At 53.5% G+C, this 19,285-nt stretch overlaps 1 protein-coding gene across 4 annotated transcripts in view; it reads left to right on the top strand.

Annotated features, from left to right (window-relative positions):
- KATNIP (katanin interacting protein) overlaps positions 1-19,285 on the top strand; it is a 172,676-nt gene that overhangs the window by 49,525 nt on the left and 103,866 nt on the right. For all 4 annotated transcript variants that reach the window (XM_045072506.1, XM_045072505.1, XM_045072507.1 and 1 more), the window contains exons 4-6: positions 5,793-5,962; positions 7,707-7,804; positions 16,396-16,527. In XM_045072506.1, the coding sequence (XP_044928441.1) occupies positions 5,793-5,962; positions 7,707-7,804; positions 16,396-16,527 (400 nt within the window). The remainder of the gene's footprint in view (positions 1-5,792; positions 5,963-7,706; positions 7,805-16,395; positions 16,528-19,285) is intronic.

Below are 19,285 nucleotides of genomic sequence, written 5' to 3'. Positions count from 1 at the left end.
GCTCGCTCATCTCCCCGACCCGGGGGCGGCTCCGGCTACCGTAGCAGGAGGCTTGTGCTGATTAGTCCAACATGGGTTTTTATCATCATTAATGCCATGGAGCAGGGTGTTTTTATCCCGTTCCTGGCAGGCTGGATGGTGCCACCGAACACCTGAGTGATCGTTTAATCATATCCTTGTGACTTGTCTGGGAGGACATTGTCATAGTTCCTTAGGAGCAAATTGCTTCTCATTAATCAGCAGATCAATAGGTGCACAATCGAAGGGCCCCAGCCAATAGCATAGAGGAGAATATCCAGAGACAAGGTTGTAGCACAAAGGCAATGAAAAAATATGTCCAGGCCAAGTTGCCATAAAAATTGGGGGACGTGTTGTCACCAAGAGGGGGCTGGCCTGAGTCCCACTGGAGACATGAAAAGTGCGTGGCCCCCCGAGCGATCGCCGGGTGTTGCTTTAGAGACACCTTTTCTGGGGTGCCTTCCGCGCGCCGGGCACCTCACCCCATCACTTCATTGTGCGCTCCCGCTACGTGGTAAGGTGGAGCTGCACTCCTTGCGCCCATTTTCCAGACAAAGGAGACCCAGAGCGGTAAGCCGTGTGTCCAAGGTCATCGAGGCAGGAAGTGGTAGAGCCGGGCTCTCCTTTCTGTTTGATGTTTGGTATGACATTGTCATGAATTACCAGGAGCGGAGAAACCCGCCAGAGTTGCCACATTCACAATGACGGGTTTTGTGGAAATAAACCGCAGCTTATTGGAAATCTGGTTATATGACCTGGTAGAAAATCAGCATCTCGGCTGTGTAGTGTGCGCAGACAGAAATGAAAACCTAGCCTTCTTACCCAGGTTGCCCTGTGACCTGAGAAATGGGTGGGGGGGTGTGATCATTGGAACCAGTTTCCAGGAGTGACCTTGCCCAGAACATAGCCGCCACAGAGGCTGGTGATGTTACTCTTTTCCTCATTCAGTGGGAATTCACTGAGTGCCTTCTCGGTGCTTAGCACTGCCACTGGCGTGAAGGAGAGCATCGTGATGAGGAAGGTACAGACTTTATTAGTTAGTGCTCCCAGGGTCAAGTGGAGAGAAACCCAGGGTAAATAGACCTTAAACAATAAGGAAAAAGTATTGGCTCATAAAAGCAAGAAACCAGCTTCAGGCATAGTTGTATCCAGGTACTCAGTTTTAACTCCATGTTGGAGTCCCTCAGGCGGGTACTTTCTTCATGGAGGCCAAGGTAGCCACTGGCGGCCCCACACTTACATCCTGCCTAAAGGAGAAGAGAGCACTTCCTTCCTGATAGTTCCAGTGAAAGTCTTGAGGAGGGCCCTGGCCCCAGCCCCGAGTCAGTCATGCCCTGTGCCAGGTGAGGTGGCATGGTCTGACGGGCCACTCCTTGGCTATCTCCTTAAGCTGGGTGGCGGAGCAAGTGTATAATAGTAGAGTAAGAGTAGGAGTGGGGAGGTTCTGAAAGGGGATCTGAGAGGCTCGGTTTGGAAGATGGGGGAGAGTTGCCGGCGAGGCAGAACGAACAGGTGTCTGCCCATAGCCCTTGCCCTTGAGGAACTCCTGGGGTGCGGCAGGTGAGCACAAGGTCATCTATTTATAACTATGCCCAAAGAAGCAGAACATGATCTTGTGCTGCAGGAGAGGACCAGAGGAGGTGGAAGAGGGTGTGACAGCCCTGGGTCACCCCTGTACAAACCTCCCAGAGGATCCTTAGTGATTCTGGTCACTCACCTTCATGAAAGATATAATCACACCCGACAGATTTGCTCAACAACCCATCAACCAGACAGGGCCAAGTGCTGGAGGGTGGATGGCCAAGATGGGCTGTGATGCATCCCTCTAAATGCTGGATCCCTCCGGATCCAGGAGCCCAGCAATGGTATCATATCCTCCTGTGGGGGATGCTGACATCCGAAAGGGTGAATCCCAGAGCCCGTGGGCACTGACGTTCTTGGAGAAATAGCAGGCTCTCTGAACCACTGCCCTCCCCCTCTCCACCCATCAGGCCTGCTCTCAAATGCCACCACCTCCAGGAAGCCCCCAGCTGGAAGCCACTGCTCCTCATCCAGACTCTCCTCCCTCAGGGACCCTGTGACATGTTAAGGGAGGAGACTAGACACAGCAGAATGATGTGGGTGGGAGTGGGCTCTGGAGCCTTGTGGACCAGGCTTTAAGTCCTGGCTGCATCCTGGGCTCTGTGACCTTGGGTAAGTTTATCTATAAAATAAGCCAATGGAAGGACCAGTAAGGGAGTGAGAGGGACAACACCCAGGTGCCATCACCACCATCACCATCACCATCATTGCCATACTGCCGTAACAATTCTCCCTGAGCTGACATCCAGGTATTGCTGGAATGTTTGACCCTTGGAGAAGCTCTCAGGTCCCCTGGGGTAACTGAGGTTGGAGGGGCCTCGTGGCTAGCCTGGTCACACAGCAGCCACAGCGCTCTCAGGCCAAGGGGTTCAGCCAGCAACCCAGGCATGGCCACGCCCAGGAGCAACGCCCCCCCCCCCCCCCGCTTGGTCATGCCCTCTCGCCCACTGGACCCCTGTTTGTGCCCCTCCCACCCAGTGGTATCCCCCTGTCATGCTCCTACTGTCATGCTACATGTCCTACTGTCATGCTCCTCTGTCCAAAGAGCTCTGTACAAGCAGCCCCACAGGCCGCTACAGGCTAAGACAGACAGGCTCCAGTGATGAGCACGAGGACCATGGGAGCTGGGAGAATATGCATCTGTGTCTTCTCTCCCCTGCTAGACCTGGAGGGTCTTAGAGCCACTTTTTCCAGAAACAGGTATCGAGAACATTCCTTATGCTCAGCATGGTCCCCACATCCAGGGGTCCGTCTCCATAGTAGGAGGGGAGACTGGACAGACACAGCGAGAGTCTCCTGTGGTGTGAGGCAGCCAGCCCCTACCCTGCATCCCTCAAAACCCAGAACCCAGCGAGTGATGGGGCACCGGGTGGGCAGGGGCTCCTTCTTCCGCAGGGGAGCGACCTTGTCTGAGTTTTCTGAATCCCCTACACGAGGGCCCGCTTTTTATGCAAAGCAGGCTATCAATTAAACAAAAACACACAAAAAAGACACCACTTTTCTTCGATGCCGCGTGCATAGTGCGTATCACTGTCGGCTCAGCTGTAGCCGGGGAGTTCCTTCAGCGATCCCTTTCACAGTCTGGATAATTATCTCCTCATTTATCAGTTTCATAAATCCGTGTTTTCATCAATCATTCTGCTTAAAAAGAAGCACACATGGAGTACCAGCTCCGGATCCCACACAGCAAGTGGGATGTCACCGTCACCACCTGCCCAGAGTCAGGAGACCCCCGGAGGGAGGTGGAGGCAGGCACCCTGTGCCTGGGTGGTCAGATTTTCCACTCTCTGGGCCCCTCCTAGGGCTCAGGCTCCCTGCACACTTTCCCCAGGGCCCACTGCAGCCTTGGGTGTTTTGCTCCAGAGAGAGCAAGGATGGCTCTGTTTGCCAAAGCGTCTCTTAGTGACTTGTGTTTTCCTTCCTTGTGTTTCATGCTGTTGCCGGCCCAACAATCAACTCCCAGGCTTCTAAGGCCGGCAGGAGATAAGAAGTCTGTAATAAATGTTCCTGCCACAATTGTTGAAAAAGATGGATGTATCAACAGCTAAAGAAACATTTGAAAAACAAACAAAGAGATCACCCGTAATGCCACCGCCCTCCTCAACAACTGATAGGATTTTCCCACGTATCACCTTCCACTCCTGGTCCACAAACCCACCTTTTTCCAACGTGGCACTGAACCACACAGTTCCGTTTTTATTCTGCCTTTGCTCCCCTCCCCTTCCCCCCAATTGCAAGCAGTTCCTCACATCTGGACAGACTCTTAGTGATGATATCAGCTACGTGGGATCGCAGGTTCCATTCCCCGCTGCTGCACATTTGGGTTGCTTTCAGGGGTTGGTGATGACCGAACACTGTTGTTCCTGGTCAAGACTGATTTGCTGCAGTGGGCTCCCTGGGGGAACACCAAGCATATGGCATTTTCTCTATTTTCATATTATGTCTGAATTAGCAGCAGTGTCTATGTTTGCCAGGTTCAGTGTCCTCTTGCTTAGCTTTAGAGGTTGTCTTTGCTGTGGTGAACACTCAAGCCAGATTGCTTAAGTTTGCAGTCTAGCCTACCACCGTGCCTGCTGTGTGACCTTGGGCCAGTTACTTAACCTCTCTGTGTCTCACGTGCCTTGTCTATTAAATGGGGATAATAAAAGTAATTACCCCATAGGGTTGTTGGAGAAGATGAAGGTCTTAATATGGTCAATCCTTGTTATTCATGGTTCCCTAAATATGAATTCATCTACTGACGAAAACTTATTTGTAAATTTTAAATATTTGCAGCGCTTTTGTGTTCATTCAAAGACAAGTGCAGAGTGGCAAAAAATTTTAGCTGCCCAACACACACACATTCCCAGCTGCAGTAGAACAAGGGAATACTTCACCTTCTTATTTTAGCTCTTACCCCATAAAAAAGTGGCCTTTTCACAGTATATACTGAGTGCCGTGTCTTACACATTGTTATGTTTTTCCTTGGTGATTTTGCTGATTAAACTGTACCCTAAGCATGGTCCTGAAGTGCGTTTGATGTTCCTAAGTGCAAGAAGGCTATGATGTCTCTTAAGGGAGAAAAAACATGTTAGATGAGCTTCCCTCAGGCCTGAGTTACAGACCTGTTGGCTGCTGAGTTTCATGTCAGTGTCTCAACCATGTATAAACCATGTATCAAACAAGGTGCCTTTAAACAGGAACGCATATGCAGCAGGGTTCTGTAGTGATCATTTAATGAAACTGTTGCGACAGAGGCTCACAGAAACCAAATCCTGTATTTTCCCCTGGGAACAAGATTTCAGTATTCCCTAACTCAGGATTTGTGGGGACTTCATAAAACAAAACTGCGAATAACAAGAACCAACTACTGTATCCGTACCACAAGTAGAACCAAATTTGGCACCTTGTACACACCCTTTATGTGGTTACTATTTCTATTATTTTTTTAAAATTTGCATTTTGCTAGTTTGATAGGAACTTACTTAAAATCACAAAGGGAATGCACGCTGGTTGCCAGGCAGCTTGGTGGTGTGGGAATAAATCCAGAGAAAACTCGAGAAAACTTGAACTAGAGGTCCAGCCTTGTTCAAACCAAGACCCTTTTAGCCAAAAGGGCATGAGCTAAAGCCTACTTTGATATATACCTTCACTGCATCAGAATATAAAATGATGACATTTGAGGTGTCAGGCGAGCTTCTGAGAACACATTTATTTACTGAAGCAAAAAGTCAGTCTGCCTGGTCTGACGAAGGATGTTTTCTGATTTGTAGATATTCTCTGAAATTCCTTGGTCCAAAGGCTTAGGACCTAAGACTCTTAGACCCGTGTTTTGTTAAACCCTGGAGAAGGTGCCACTGTCCACACAAGGTGGAGATGCATGAAATTGGGCAGTGTTCGCACCTGCCTGCTTTCCCTCCTGGTCCCCGCGGGGCGAGGAATGACGCGTGCCTGCGTTGCTGCTAACGTGCACTTGAGCCTCAGAGCGAAAGCAGAAACACCCCTGCAGAGCCCGGAACAGTCTCCCCCTTGCTGCTTCTCCGTGTGTGTAATGGGCCCCTGACAGGCTGTTTGTCGATGAACAGCTGGGCACCCGCCACCCGGCCTCCGATTAGAGACGCTTTGCCCGTCAGAGGCACAGTTCTCTCCCCACGTGGGGGTGGGCAGCGGCCCAGGCTCACATAACAAGGAGGAAGTGATTGTTTCTCTTCCAGGATATTAAAGCATCTGAAAACCAAGGACCCCATGCAGCTGAGGCTGGAGCACTTGGAGCAGGGTTTCTCTGTCTACGTCAATGGAGCCAATTCGGAGCTGAAGTCGTCCCCCCGGAAAGCCGTCCACTCCGACTTCACCAGGAGTGCCTCCCACGCCGAGGGGACACACGGTGAGCACAGGTCACAGGGCCCCGTGGAGCCACGTCCTGTGCCCCTAAACTTACCTGCAAATGACTAGTTAACCTGTTTAAGTTTACTCACTTTGCCAGCAAGAGAGCAGGGGGCGCCTGGGTGGCACAGTGGGTTAAACAGCCAACTGGGGATTTCAGTGCGGGTCATGGTCTCAGGGTCGTGAGATCGAGCTCCATGTCAGGCTCTGTACCAGACGAGGAGCCTGCTTGAGATTCTGTCTCGCCCTCTGCCCCGCCCCCTGCTCGTCTGTGCGTGCACTTCCTTTCTCTCTCTCTAAAAAAAAAAAAGAGAGAGAGAGAGCAGGAGTGTGAGAAAGAACAAAATCCCTTTTTATTCCTTTTAAAACTTAGCCTTGGCCTCCATTACCCCCAGGGCAAAGGTGATGAGAGCAGTAAATTCCTGGCTTTTCCATTTTGCGATGCCAGTAATTGAAAGAAGTGTCTAGAATAATTTAAATTACACCCAATTTTCAGTGGCTCTGTCTTCACTTCAGTACCCAACCCTGCGTGATATTTAACTCCACGGTTTGTGCTGAGTGTATTTAATCCAGACTGCACAGACTTGCAATCGATCCTGTGTGTCCTGTATTGAAATCTCAGGGAGTTTGTGAAGTTGGTATAGGATCACGCCACCCAGCAGCCGGCCCAGGACAGGCACCAAAAACAACCTGGCGGGAAAGCAAACGACATGTCAGAGCACACGGGGTGGGGTCTCAGTTTTTGGCCAGGTTACTTTGTCTCCCTCCCGGGCCTTTGTTTCCCAGGCCATCTGTCAAATGGGACTGAGGGGGGCACCCATCCCGAGGACACCAGGGTGCCCTTGAAGGCAGACTGCTTTGTCTGGGGACCTGGCCTACTCCCTGCATTACAGGAAGAACATTTGGAATGAGACAGAGCTGGGTTTCTGCCACTCTCTAGCTTTGAGAGCTCTGGCAATAGGGTCCTCCCTGACCCTCAGTTTCCTCTTCTATGACATGAGAATACTTAAGCCCACCTTGCCGGCTTGCCAGGAAGATTAAATGACATAAGAAATGTAAAATGCCTGTCGCACAATAATCTTGATTCATGTTGTTCTGAGTCACTGCCTTACAGGTATGGGAAATGTCCCAAGCCATAACAGACAGTACAAGTCAAAACAACAAGGAGATAAAAGGAGAGAGTGATGTCCCCAAACCTTCTCCTAGGAGAAGGACACTGCAGTCCAGCTTCAAGTTTAGCATGAGCTTCCTAGCACCCAGGGCAATGAGGGAAATGGGATGATTCTCCTAGCTCTTGGGGAGGAGGAGTCAGGCCAACCTGCTGCTGGCTGGGAGAAACAGGCCTTTCCTGGTCCAGGTTTCAAGGAGGTGCGATTAGCAGGAGTCTCTTCTGTACTTGGGCCACCAGCAGTACCTTCACTCCCCCAACAAATATCTCTCCCTTCTCTCCTCTTTTACACAAACACTGGCCTGTAGCGCACCTGGCTTGTATCCTGCTTCCGAATCTCGGAGACTGTTCCTTTTGTATACAGACCTGCCCATTTCAGCTATGACTTACCCCCCATTCCCTTTCTCCTGAGCATTTGGCCCATTTTCTACCGGCCTGCTGCTACAAACAGGACTCTCTTTGCCTACAAAACTTCGGGCACAGGGGAGTGCATGTTAGCTGGAGGTCCCTGGTCTTCCCTGGGTGTGGACTTGCCACCAGTACCCCACTGAGCCTCTTTCCCTCACCCCTGTTGCAGATCATGGACGGAGAACCCTATTGCGAGAAGCGGAGGAAGCTTTAAGACGCAATTCGCGGACAGCCCCCAGCAAAGTCCAGCGTCGCGGATGGCACCAGGTCTGGGAGCCCTGGGCAGTGTCGAGACGCATGGCCCCTGCTCATGCTTTAGAATAAGGAACAGGGTTCTTGTGGGAACAGAAACGTAATCCCGGCATTGGGAATCCCTGTGGGCCTTGGTGCGTCTGGCAGGGCACCACATGGGTGTCCTTTCTGTGTGTGGTATTGGCCCCTAGAAGGTAGAGGGGTCTGTGGGTCCTCTAGTTCCCTCTCCGTGGCATGATCCTCCCCTCCAGGTGGGGGATGGGGCACCCCAGCACAGACTCACAGCCCCGTGGTGATCACTTGTTTACACAGCTATCTTTTATTTTTTTTAAAAATTTTATTTATTTGTCAGAGATCACAAGTAGGCAGAGAGGCAGGCAGAGAAAGAGGAGGAAGCAGGCTCCCTGCTGAGCAGAGAGCCCGATGCGGGGCTCGATCCCAGGACTCTGGGATCATGACCTGAGCTGAAGGCAGAGGCTTAACCCACTGAGCCACCCAGACGCCCCTACACAGCTATCTTTTACTGCACACCTACTATGTACCTTTGTCCTCACGGCAGATTGGTAGGGCAAGTTCCAAATTTCCTCCTGTTTTAAGGAAGCCAAGGAAATGAATGCTCGGTAAAGCTAAGTGAGCTTTCCAAGGCCAACCACTAAGAAGTGACAGCAGCAAAACCCGAGCTTAGATCTGTGCTCCAGGTGCTGTATTCCTGCCCATGTAGTCCTTACCCTGTGGTTACTCACACTTGGCCTGGGGTCAGTGGGTCTCAGTCCCCACAGTGCATTCACATCACCTGGCAGTCCCTTCCCGCAGAGATTCTGACTCACTTGGTCTGAGATGAGGCTTAAGCAGTGGTATGTAATCCTTTTTAATGTGGTCACCCACGTTGGGCCTGATCTTTTACACTGTGCCAAATGGGTGGGTCTTTAGGAAAATTTTCTGTAAGTTTTATTGGCCCGTCTTTGCAATCCATCACCCCGTAGGTCTGTAACTGTTGTCATTGTGCCCTTGATGAAACTGAGGGCCAGAAGGATAAGGTGACTTGCTCAGAGCCACATAGCCACTAGGGAGGTTTGAAGCCCAGACCTGTGACCCGCAAACCCACTGGTCTTCCCTTGCCTTTGTAGGTCTATAATGAAGTACTGAAGGGGTTTTCTGGCCCACTGAATCCCACAGCCTTATCTCGGTGCAGAAGAGCAAGGCCTATGGGGCCCACAGCCCGGAGGCCTCCTTTTGTCCCCAGCAATGAATGTTGATTTCTCATTAAGGAAGCCTTTCTCCACTTCCCACTTCAGACCCTCCTAGTTGTTTTGAGTGCCTTCTATTATCGGGAGCCATATTTGCATCTTAGACTGTGACTTCACGGCTGGCCCCAAAGCCTGTGCAATTTAAAAAGACTTGGCCTAAGATTAATTAGCATCCCTCCCCCCCCCCCCCACACCTCTCCCTGTGGTCTCACACTTCACGGGGCCTAATCATGGCTAATTTCCTGGCTTCCTAAGGCCGTGAAGGCTGCGATTGTCCTTCTGCACTGTATCGGTCAGGGTCAGTCAGTGCCTAACCATAGAGACCACTCAGGCCGTTGTAATCAGAGATGAAGGGAAGCAGGTGCTTACAAGCTCTCCGGGTGACAAGAGGAGGGACCCCGAGTGGGAGGCTGGGGGGCCTCCTGGAATGGCACCCAGCCTTCCAGCACAGCCTGCCAGGAAAGCCACTATCTAGGACACGGCGGGGCAGGTGGCGCGGGTCTGCATCAGGGACGCGTCACCTTAGCTGGCTTCCGGAAAGCAGGAGGCCACCACCACCACTCTTGGCCTCTGTTGATGCCGCGCCTGCTAGATCAGCCCTGCCCATAGCTGGTCCCACCAGGCTGGGGCACTTGAAAACTTGTCTCCTCGGCCACTGTGCTCAGCCCAGAATCAGCCAGTGTGTGTCCTGTTCTTTCCACCCCACTTTTGCTCTCCCTGATTGCAGGAGGCCTGCTGATGGGCTGTACCTAGCTCGCTTCCAGAACGTCCACAGAAAGGGCATCTGGGAAACATAGACCGACTTTCTGGCCTCTACTGAACTCACAGGCGTCCTAGGCGGAAAGCGGGAGTAGAGCCCACCCCCTACTACGCTGCTCCCCCAGCATGCGGTGTTTTGGGGGACATTCCCCCTTGATATGGATAAACCGGGGAGCATTCAGTGTGGTGAGAGGACCAGAAGTCAGGTCCCAAAAGACATCATCCTTTAATTTTAAATGAACATTTATGACCCTGACCCAGGCACTGTGTGAGGCTCTGGAGGTGGAAACAATCCCACAAGGCCGGGTCCTTGCCCTGGAGTCCCGGCTGGGAGGACGGTGGGGGACGGCCCCGCCCGCGAGGACGATGCGACAGCCGGTCCAAGCGTACGGAGGACTGGCCTGCTGGACTTCCAAGTGAGCAGCTTGAGGCCTGTGGGCTGAACTTGTCCCCCGGAGAATGTTTTTTGGACTCAAAACGGTTTAAAAGAATCTTAGTCACTCACTAACATTTAAATTCAAAAGTTTTTCTGTATTTTTTTTTTTTTTTTTAAAGCTCCATTCTGACTTCCCTGGAAAAATGGAAAGAGCTGTATGCTCGGCTTCCCCTTCCCTTGAGGCCGCCGTCAGCAGAGCGCGGTAACAGTCGCCCCATGAGGCCGGGTACATGCAGACTGTGGTGCCCACAGTCCCTACCACTCCCTTTAGCGCCCCGGGCTGAGGCCACGTGGTGGCTGCGGTTGGTTGCTGTGCTCTGGCTGCTGTTTCCCCCTACCACATGGCTTCCCACCTGGCCCGTTGGGGCCTTTGAACCCGTGGCCTGTGGGGGCAATTGTAGGTGCTGGAGTCAGCGCCGTGAGTGAGGCAGGCCGGGCCCTGCTGGCCTGGAGCTCACACTTCCCCCTCGAGCCTGGGGGTCATGGGGAGGCTCTGGGGGGCAGCCGCTCTAGAGAAGGGGGACAGCAGAGTCTTCCCTGGGGGCCACCCCTGACCTGGTTGCTGAGGAGGAGCAGAGCCAGCCCCGTGAAGGTCTGGTGGGAGTCTCCCAGTGGAGGGCGCAGTGGGGGTGGCAGGAAGGTGGGTCAGGCTGAAGGGTCCCTGGGGTGGCCGGTGTGGAGAGATGGAGAGGCAGAGCGTGGGGGTCAGGGGTCACAGGTCACAGCAGGCAGATGACACAGTGGCCGGAAGGAGCCCAGGAGGAAGTCTGGATTTCATTTTAAATGCAAAGAATCTTCTGGACCGTCTTCAGTAGGAGAGTTATGTGTTTGGGCTCACGTTTTAAGAAGATCCCCGGCGGCTGCATTCTGAAGGGTGCCCACAGGGCCAATGGGCTGTAGGAGCACCAGGCAGGAGACTTGGAAGCAGGGCTCCCCTGTCCCCCGCCGTGAGCCTAATGCAGCCTGTGCCTTTGTCCCCCGGCCTCCCCCTCACAGCTCTGTCCCTGGCCCCGCAGTCCCCATCATCTCCGCTTCCTCGACGCGTCCCAGGCTGTCATCACCCGGTCTTCCCGTGTTGGTTTGCGGAAACTGTGCGGGAAAGAGACCATCTGAATCTCTCAGTTGGTCAGCCTGGGCTGGATGCCCTCTCCCGCCCTGCTAGGCTGTGACCAGAAGCGAAAAGCCTGCTTGGGGCCCCCAGCTTCTCTTCCAGGACAGTAGATAGATCCAGTGGACCGACCGAACTGTTGCCAGGAGAAAGAGGAACCGACTGGGTTTCCTTTGGCCCCAAGTAGTGGAGTTAAGTGGGCAGGTTCTCCCTGGTAGAAAGTACATGGGGACAGGTTTTGGGGTGCATAGGGTGGAGAAGAAGGCAGTCTCGACCTCACCCTTTTGGGTGGGCTCCGCTGTCCTTGGAGGCAGCCAGAGGTTGGCAGTGGCGAAGGCAGCAGAATCCCCAGTGGCCAGGGGTGGCCAGTTCTCAAAAGCCACTCCATCAGAAGAGGTCCCACCGCCCGTTCCCAGTCCTGGGGTTGCTCCTGTGTGGCTGTGCCCAGCAGGGGGCCACATAGGCACTCGGTGTTTTGGCACTAACCACGGCCTGGTCAGCAGGGGACACGGAGGCCCAGCGCTCAGGGAGCCCCGAAGTCTCAGCCCACCCCCGGCTAGCACTGCTCCCCTCCGTGGCCTCCCTGCCCTCTTCAGCTGGCTAGCTTGCCAGTTTTTCCAACTGTTGCCCTAAACTCCCTGGGGTCGCACGTCCCCTTCCCAGTGACCAGGACCAATACCTTCACCTCATCCAGTAGAATAAGCTCCCTTCTTAGGGTCTTGCCCACCAACTAGGAAGCACTTTTCGGGTAGAGATGCCCCTGATGGAAGGGGCTGTCGGGATCCTTGCTCTCCAGAAAGTCCCAGACACTGGCTAAGAGCCTGACCTGGAAAACCCTTCCTGGGGACCCTCCAACTGTGGGAGAGCCAAGGAGGGGCCTGGCGGCTCAGTGTCGGCCTCCGAGCTGCCGCCGTGGCACCCGTGGGCTGGGCCGGAAGTGATAGATGGGCTCTTGCTGGGGCTGTTCTTTCTCCCCCACCCTTCTCAGCCTCAGATCTTTCTCCTGCTATCCCTGGATTAAGATTTATGGCTTCCTCAGCCTTGTAATACTTGGGTGGACAACGGCCTAATCAGCAGAGCTGTCCTTTACCAAAACGCTGTCAGATTTGATGAACATCACCGGCTCTTAGCATTAAATTGGTAGTGAAGGGATTGGCCTTTCAGCAATTTACTGTGGGGTGGGCTTTCCTTAAAGGACCGGAAAGCAAGTTCATTGCCATGGAAAGCAGAGGCTTTGCTCTCACTCTGCTGCTGTATCCGGTTTTCTGTGGTGGGCCAGGCAGCTAAAGCACCCCCAGGAAAGCTCACGAGTACAAATGTGAAGCCCTTTCCTTTGTTTTCCTATTTCTGCGTTTTGAAAACCCCTGCTGTGAGGACAATAAATGAAACAACCCATAAAGCATCAGCTTTGACAGCGACCTTGTATGACGCAGACTGTCAAGAGTGTCGAGCACTATTATTTGTAAGAGATCAGACAAATCCGGGAAGAACCTAGCAAATAAGGTAGATTTACTCCCCACCCCAAACCTGCCTGGCAGGATCTTCAGAGCTCTCTGCCTCTAGGGGGAGCCACTCACATACTGCACAACCTGAACAACCATACAGGGCAACCCCTAGCCTTGATATTTCTCAACTGCAGAAGCTTGAATGCACACCTGTTAGAACGCTCTGCTGAGGGGGCAGTAGATACACACAGATCACTCTGGGCATGGCCTTGGGCTGGCAAACTGGAACAGGGGTGTCTGGATTTTAAATCCTGTCCTGGCACGTGGGTGATACTGAGGGGTCTACCCAGGTCTGGGCGCCACAGGTAGGCAAGAGAGAGCAGCCACTTAAAGGCACCCACTCTGGGTAAAGCAGCATGCCAGGCAGGGAGCCAGCCAGGAGCTCGGGCATCATCCTTGTGAGCCTGTGAAGGTGGGGAGGAGGCTGGGAGCGGGCGCCTCCTGGGGGCGGGGTTGGAACCTGCCAGCCTCGAGCTCCTTTTGGGAGGTGGGCGTCGCCATGTGGGGGAGACGGCTCCCCATCTTCTCCAGCGGCAGCAGAGCCACCTCCCTGGGGCTGGGGTGGGAGAGCAGGCCAGATGGAAGCCTATTTCTTCCCCTCTCCAGCACCCACTCAGCATTGAAAACTCTTTCTGGACTACGTTAATTTTGTCAGATGTTGCTTCCTAAACGTGTTCTTCCATGGTGTGTGCTGTGTGAACTCCCTAAGGCCAGGCCGTTGGTGGTTACATTTTTTTTTTTTTGCTATCTTGACATGCTTCCAGAACCTTGTATGCAGTCAGGATTCAGTAAGAATTTCCCAATTAAGTGCCCTCATGCCTACTGCAAAACCGTCCCCTGACCTTCTGGCAAGGCGAGCAGTTGTGTCAAGCTCCGAGGAGGGAGAAGGATGCTTCTGGTCAAACGGAGGATGGGAAAGCGGCAGTGGAGAGAGACCTGCCCGCCCTCTCCTCCTGGGACCCTGGAGGTCCTTCTCGCATCTGTCATTCAGATCAGACCAGCAGAACTGCACTGAGGCCACAGCGCTTTCACTCGCCAGTGGGAAAGCCCAGCTCGGGCATGGCTGGATACAGGTGCTCAGACAGTGTAGCAGGGCTCATTCTCCACCTCTCAACTCTGTTTCTCTCCTTGCTGCTCTGTGTGATGCCAAGGGGGCCACCACCAGCAGCCACCTTACATTCTGTCACCCTGCTGTTGGCATTTCTTGGCTCCCCTGAACCGATCACCTAGTCGCTCTGGGCCAGCAGGATCTAGTGCTCAGTTCTGCTGGGCCTGTCATACACACCAGCCTCCCGTGGACTCCGCTCCACAGGAACACTGGGATTGGGGGTGAGGAGAAAGAGGATCTCCCTAAAGAAAAGCAGGGCGCCTTTGCCCGAAGACGGCAGTGAAGGGAGGCGATAGGTGGGCACAGCAGCCCCCCACCTGCCAACAAAACTTCGGCTCACACTACTGGAACTTCAGTGTGCATGTGAGTCACCCGGGCTCTTGTGGAAATGCGGGTTCTGATGCCTAGCTCTAAGGCGGGCTTGAAAAGCAGCCTTTCTCACAAATTCCCCAGGAGAAGCCAAGGCTCCTGGGGCACACACCAGTGGAGTACATGGAGTAGTGAGGTCCTAGTCTAGGCCTTCCCTTTCTAGATAAAGGAACAGAGAGCCATGAAGGGGCCGGGCTGTGCCCCGTGCCCAGCGCCCCTCCCTCTGCCCGTCCCCCCTCCACACTGCCTCCCCTTATCCCGCCGTCCTGCTCTCTCTCCTTTCGTCTGTCTCTCTCCCTCTGTGTCTCTCTCATTAAAGCATTTGGGCGCTATTGAGTGATTCCTGTGGAGAAGGGGGGAGCCTGCCCTCCCCGGAGTTATGGTTGAAAATCTATCTTGGAGATGAACTTCAAAGCCCTCATAGCTTCATCCTGGCCCGAGGCAAGGAAGCTCTCAGGAGTCTCCTGGCCAGGAAGCCCCAGGTTTTAGGTATTCTGTGTACTGCTTCCCCTCCGTACAGACCTCGGCCACCATGGGAAATGCTCTGAGAGCCAGCTGTTGCAGCCCGGGAGGCCGGGTGGCCACACTTGGAGCATGGGGGTGGGGGCATCGCCAAGGGACGGACGGCCCAGGCGAAGGGAACGTGTCCCAGAGCACCTTCCTTCTGCCCCTCTGCCTCTCCCGTTCTCGGACAGGGGACTCCCCACCTGCATTTTCCAGCCTCTCTTTTTCTTTCCTCTTTCTTGCCGAGATCTTCTTCTCGAATGATCTATAACCATGCCCCTGCCTACTTTTTTGAGTGTTCGATAGTCTCAGGAAATTTCTTAATTTCCCTCTCTTCTCCCCAAAGGCCACTGTAGTCAAAACCGGGCACATTTCTTTTTCACGTGCCCACTGGGGACAGTCCAGCAGGCCAGTTTAGTACCGGGGCCAGTGGCCAAACTCCAGCTCTTGGGCTGAATCTGGCCATAGCCTGTTCTTAAAAATCAAGTGTTTTGGGGACCTAGCCATGCGCATTTACTTAGGCAAAATCTGTGGCTGCTTTCAAATGACAGTGGGATAGTTAAATACTGTGATGGAGACCGTGGGGCAGGCAAAACCTAAAATACGTCCTCTTTACGGGAAGCGTTTGACCCACCCCTGGTTTAGAGCAAGGCCTCTGGAGCCGTCCTGCTGGGGTTCAGATCAAGGCTCTGCGGTTTCCTAAGCTGTGTGACCTTCGGTGAGCGGCATGCAGCCTCGTGCCTCAGTTTCCCCCCGGGGTTGCTATAGGACTAAGTGAGCTTCTAACACACTAGGAGTGCCACTAGTGTGAAAGCGCTAGTGGTGGTGGTGGTGGTGGTGGGGAACGATGTGACTGTGGCTGAGGAAGGTGTTCAGTCCTACCACGGAGAGGCCCGCCGGCACTAAGGCCCTGCATTGTGTCCTTCACTGAGATAACAGCTCGGTTCACCAAGCCTGCAGGGCCGCGGAGTTTTACGGGGTGGAGGGTTTGAACCCAGGACACGAGGGGAAAGGCAGGGTCTAACCCCTTGTCCCTCAGAGGGTGCTACGTTCAGTACACATGGCTTGGCCAATCTCTTCTCTCAGTAGCTGGGACTCCCTAGAGCAAGGCCCAGAGCAGGAAGTTTAAGGAGGCCCTTGCTCTTGGATCTGTAACCCCTCTAAAATGTCATGTCTCACTTATGCCCCCCACCCAGGCCCTGGCCCTGAGAAGTCCTGGGGGTGGGGGGGAACCCCGGGTCTCCTAAACCCATTGGATCACAACGCCAATTTGGGGACGTTTATCATGTACTAACATTTTACTGATAAGGTATTTCACACCGAAAAGTTGCTTTAAAAAAATCGTACTGAGCATGCTTTTTGTGGTAGCGACCAGTAAAGACTTCTGAGCAATGGGGGCAGGACCCACCAGGCTGGCCCTTGCAAGCCAGTGCCGGGCCACCATGCCTCATAACATGACTGCTGGGGGACAGGGACCTGCCACCTCACGGTCTGCCCCCTAAGGTGCTCACCCCTTGGAGGAGTCGAGGCATTTGTTCCATTGCTTCTGAAACCATCTTCTTCTGTCTAGAAATCGGTGCAGATCAGAACAGAAGCTGGCCCGCGGCTCCACATTGAGCCTCCTCTGGGCTCGTCTGAAGGTTTTGAGGCATGCGCAGATGAGACGACCAAGGCCCAGGGTGCTGCTGGCGACCGTCCGCAGGTAGGACTGACTGGCCTTGCTGGTGTCACAGCGGCTCTCAGGGCACATGGCGACTTTCCTTCCATATGCCCCTGAGTTCATTCACTGCGACATTCATCTCCCACACTGTGGCGAGCACCCAGACCACAGGCTAGATGCTCCACTAGGTCCCCGGAGGCCAGATGTCAGGAAGGCTGGTGTCTGACCCCAGAGTAGCAGCAGCATACAATCCCTCTACCGCCGGAGGGAGTTGAGGGGTGGGGGCAAGGCGTGGTGGGCTCAGGAGAGCTTCTAGGGTATCCAGGAGGGCTTCCTAGAGGAAGTGACATTTGTCAGAGTCCTAAAAGCTGGATGAGAGGGGAGAGGAGGGCGGACAGCACCTGATGGAAAAGGACTGCAGGCAGAGGGAACAGCACACACAGATGCCATGAGGCTGGGCGTGTGGAAGGAGCGCAGTGCAGGCCCCGTGTGAGTCGGGGAGCGTGGGATGAAGTAAGGTTGGAGGGGCAGGGAGCAGGCCAGGAGGTGTGCACAATGGGCCTGGCGAGGGGCAACCAGGGGTGGTTGGTTGCACTTTATTCCAAGGGCATAGCTTTTATACATAGAATGAGTGTGTAGATCATCTCCGTGGTTATATAGAAGCAAAATTATTAGCAGCAGCTGGACAAAGTCAGGCCCCTAAACCAAACCCTGCCCCATTCACTGGGCCTATGTTCTGCTGTGGGTCCGGGCTGCAGATGTGACGCTCTCCCTCAAAGAACAAAAACCTTGCCTCCGTCCCTTTAAGAAATACATGTGACCCATAAAAGCCATGGGAATAGCATCCAGGACACACTCCTCTGAGGTGTTGCCTGTTTGTGTCTCCTTCTTGGCACACGAAGGACAGGTAAGGAGCAAAGGGTCACTTTGTTTCCCATCCTGGACACAACAGTCTGCAAATAAACTGGAAATTCTGTCTTCCTGGGGGAAGAAAAAAAGAACATCCTTTTTAAAAATTATTATTATTATTTTTAATAGAATGACCCAATGAATGACCTTGTTCCCTACCCAGTCCCTAGAAATGAGATTTTACAGTAGGCAAAATTGTGGTGTGGACTTCACTGTCTTTAACGCTCACCTCCCACACAACACACACGCACACACATGCACAGACACACACATACACGCCTCTGAATCAACAGAAGGTCCCTGCTCAGGGTCTGAGCACATGTCTGTGCAAACAGCCTCAGTCTCCCTTCACTTGGGAGGCTGGTCCGTCCCCAAGTTCAGTCTGTTGCAGGCTCAGCCACGCCCCCTGTGGGAGAACGTGTGCACGCCCTTGGCCCTCACGCAGGAAGTGGGGTAGTCCCCCCTCTCCTCCTTTGGCCATTTGGTGCCCCCCACCCCGCCCCGGTAAATGAACCTATAGTTCTTCCTTTGCAAGCTCCCAGGCTCGCCGCAGCCCCAGACAGCCTGCCCCTCACGAGCTATTAAAGCTTCCATTAGCATTCCTGTGTGCGCACGCGCGTGCTCAGAATCAGCACTCTGCCAACACTTCATTTTCTCCACCCTGAGTGCTTGATTCTCTTTCTTTCTTTCCCTCCCCCCCCCCATCTTGAGGGGGCACTCCGTAAGGCTTCACAGTCGATTTCCCCTTGGAGTTATTTTCCTGCTAAGTGAAAGAGTAAAATGGTGACGCCAGTGTTCGACCAAGGCAGAAGCCGTAGAGATGCAATCTGAACAAGAGAGAGAGAGAGAAAGGCGTGTGGCTAAATATACTCAGCCACCTCACACTGTTTGCGAGTGCAGCTCTGAAATGGAGCAAAAGGAGATGCGTGTGTGTGTACTTTTCATCTGACCTTCACTGTTGAAACACACCAGCCTGTCCACCTTCCTTCATAACCTTAGTGATCTTCAATTTCTTGGCGGTTGTGAGTTCACAGACCGGCGTGCCACAGACATGCTCGGTTGGCCTCCAGCCCGTTGACGTGCACGGGGCTTTTGAAAGAATTACTAGCTGACATTTAAGAATCAGGAGATTCCATGTCAGAATGTGAATTGGGGGCTTGCCTTGAAACAGGCGAACATTTGGGAGCCCCGTCCTTACATGGCAGCAGCAACTGGGGCCGAGAAGCGGCCGCCCCCGGGGACAGGTGTGCACTGCACGGGCCACGGTCCCTGCTCCAGATTGTAGGCGCCGTTCTAGACACTGAAGATAAAACAGACAATAAACAGTATGTCCTGTGCCAGTAGGTGATAGGGCTGATCAGAGCGACGGCAAAGGGCTGGAAAAAGATGAGATGCCCTGGGAGTGGTTCCGGAGAAAGACCGGGAGCAAGCCCTGCAGGGAAGAGCTTGCCAGGCGCAGGAACGGCAGGCGCGAAGGCCCTGAGACTGGGGTGCGGGGGGGACATCAGTGTGCCTGGGAGCTGGGTGAGCAAGAGGCGAGAAAACGAGGTGAGGCCAAGGCTCAGATGGCCCGTCGTAAAGATGAGCCCGTCGTAAAGATGAGGAGTTCTACTTTGAGTTAGAGGGGCAGCCACCGTAGGGTCCTGGGCAGCTTAGGAACCCCAGCAAAAAGAGGACGCCTCTTTCCAGAGAGTTCTGCCAGAGTGCCAGGTCTCAGTCATGTTGGGCTTTGTGTTGCAAGGGATAATAGGGCGGCATTTGTGTATCGGGAATGAAACAAAGTGCGCACTCTGCTCTATTAGTAAGATGTCTTTTTTCCCCTGATAATGTGCAGTCTATATAAACAAATTCAACTGATAATAAAGAAAATAAAAGTCCTTTCATCATTCCG

Source organism: Mustela putorius, unplaced genomic scaffold (genome assembly GCF_011764305.1).
Source record: "Mustela putorius furo isolate JIRA1106 unplaced genomic scaffold, ASM1176430v1.1 tig00004039_pilon_pilon_pilon, whole genome shotgun sequence".
In the NCBI taxonomy this organism is placed as follows: Eukaryota; Metazoa; Chordata; class Mammalia; order Carnivora; family Mustelidae; genus Mustela; species Mustela putorius.
This window is presented reverse-complemented; position numbering and strand designations above follow the sequence as displayed.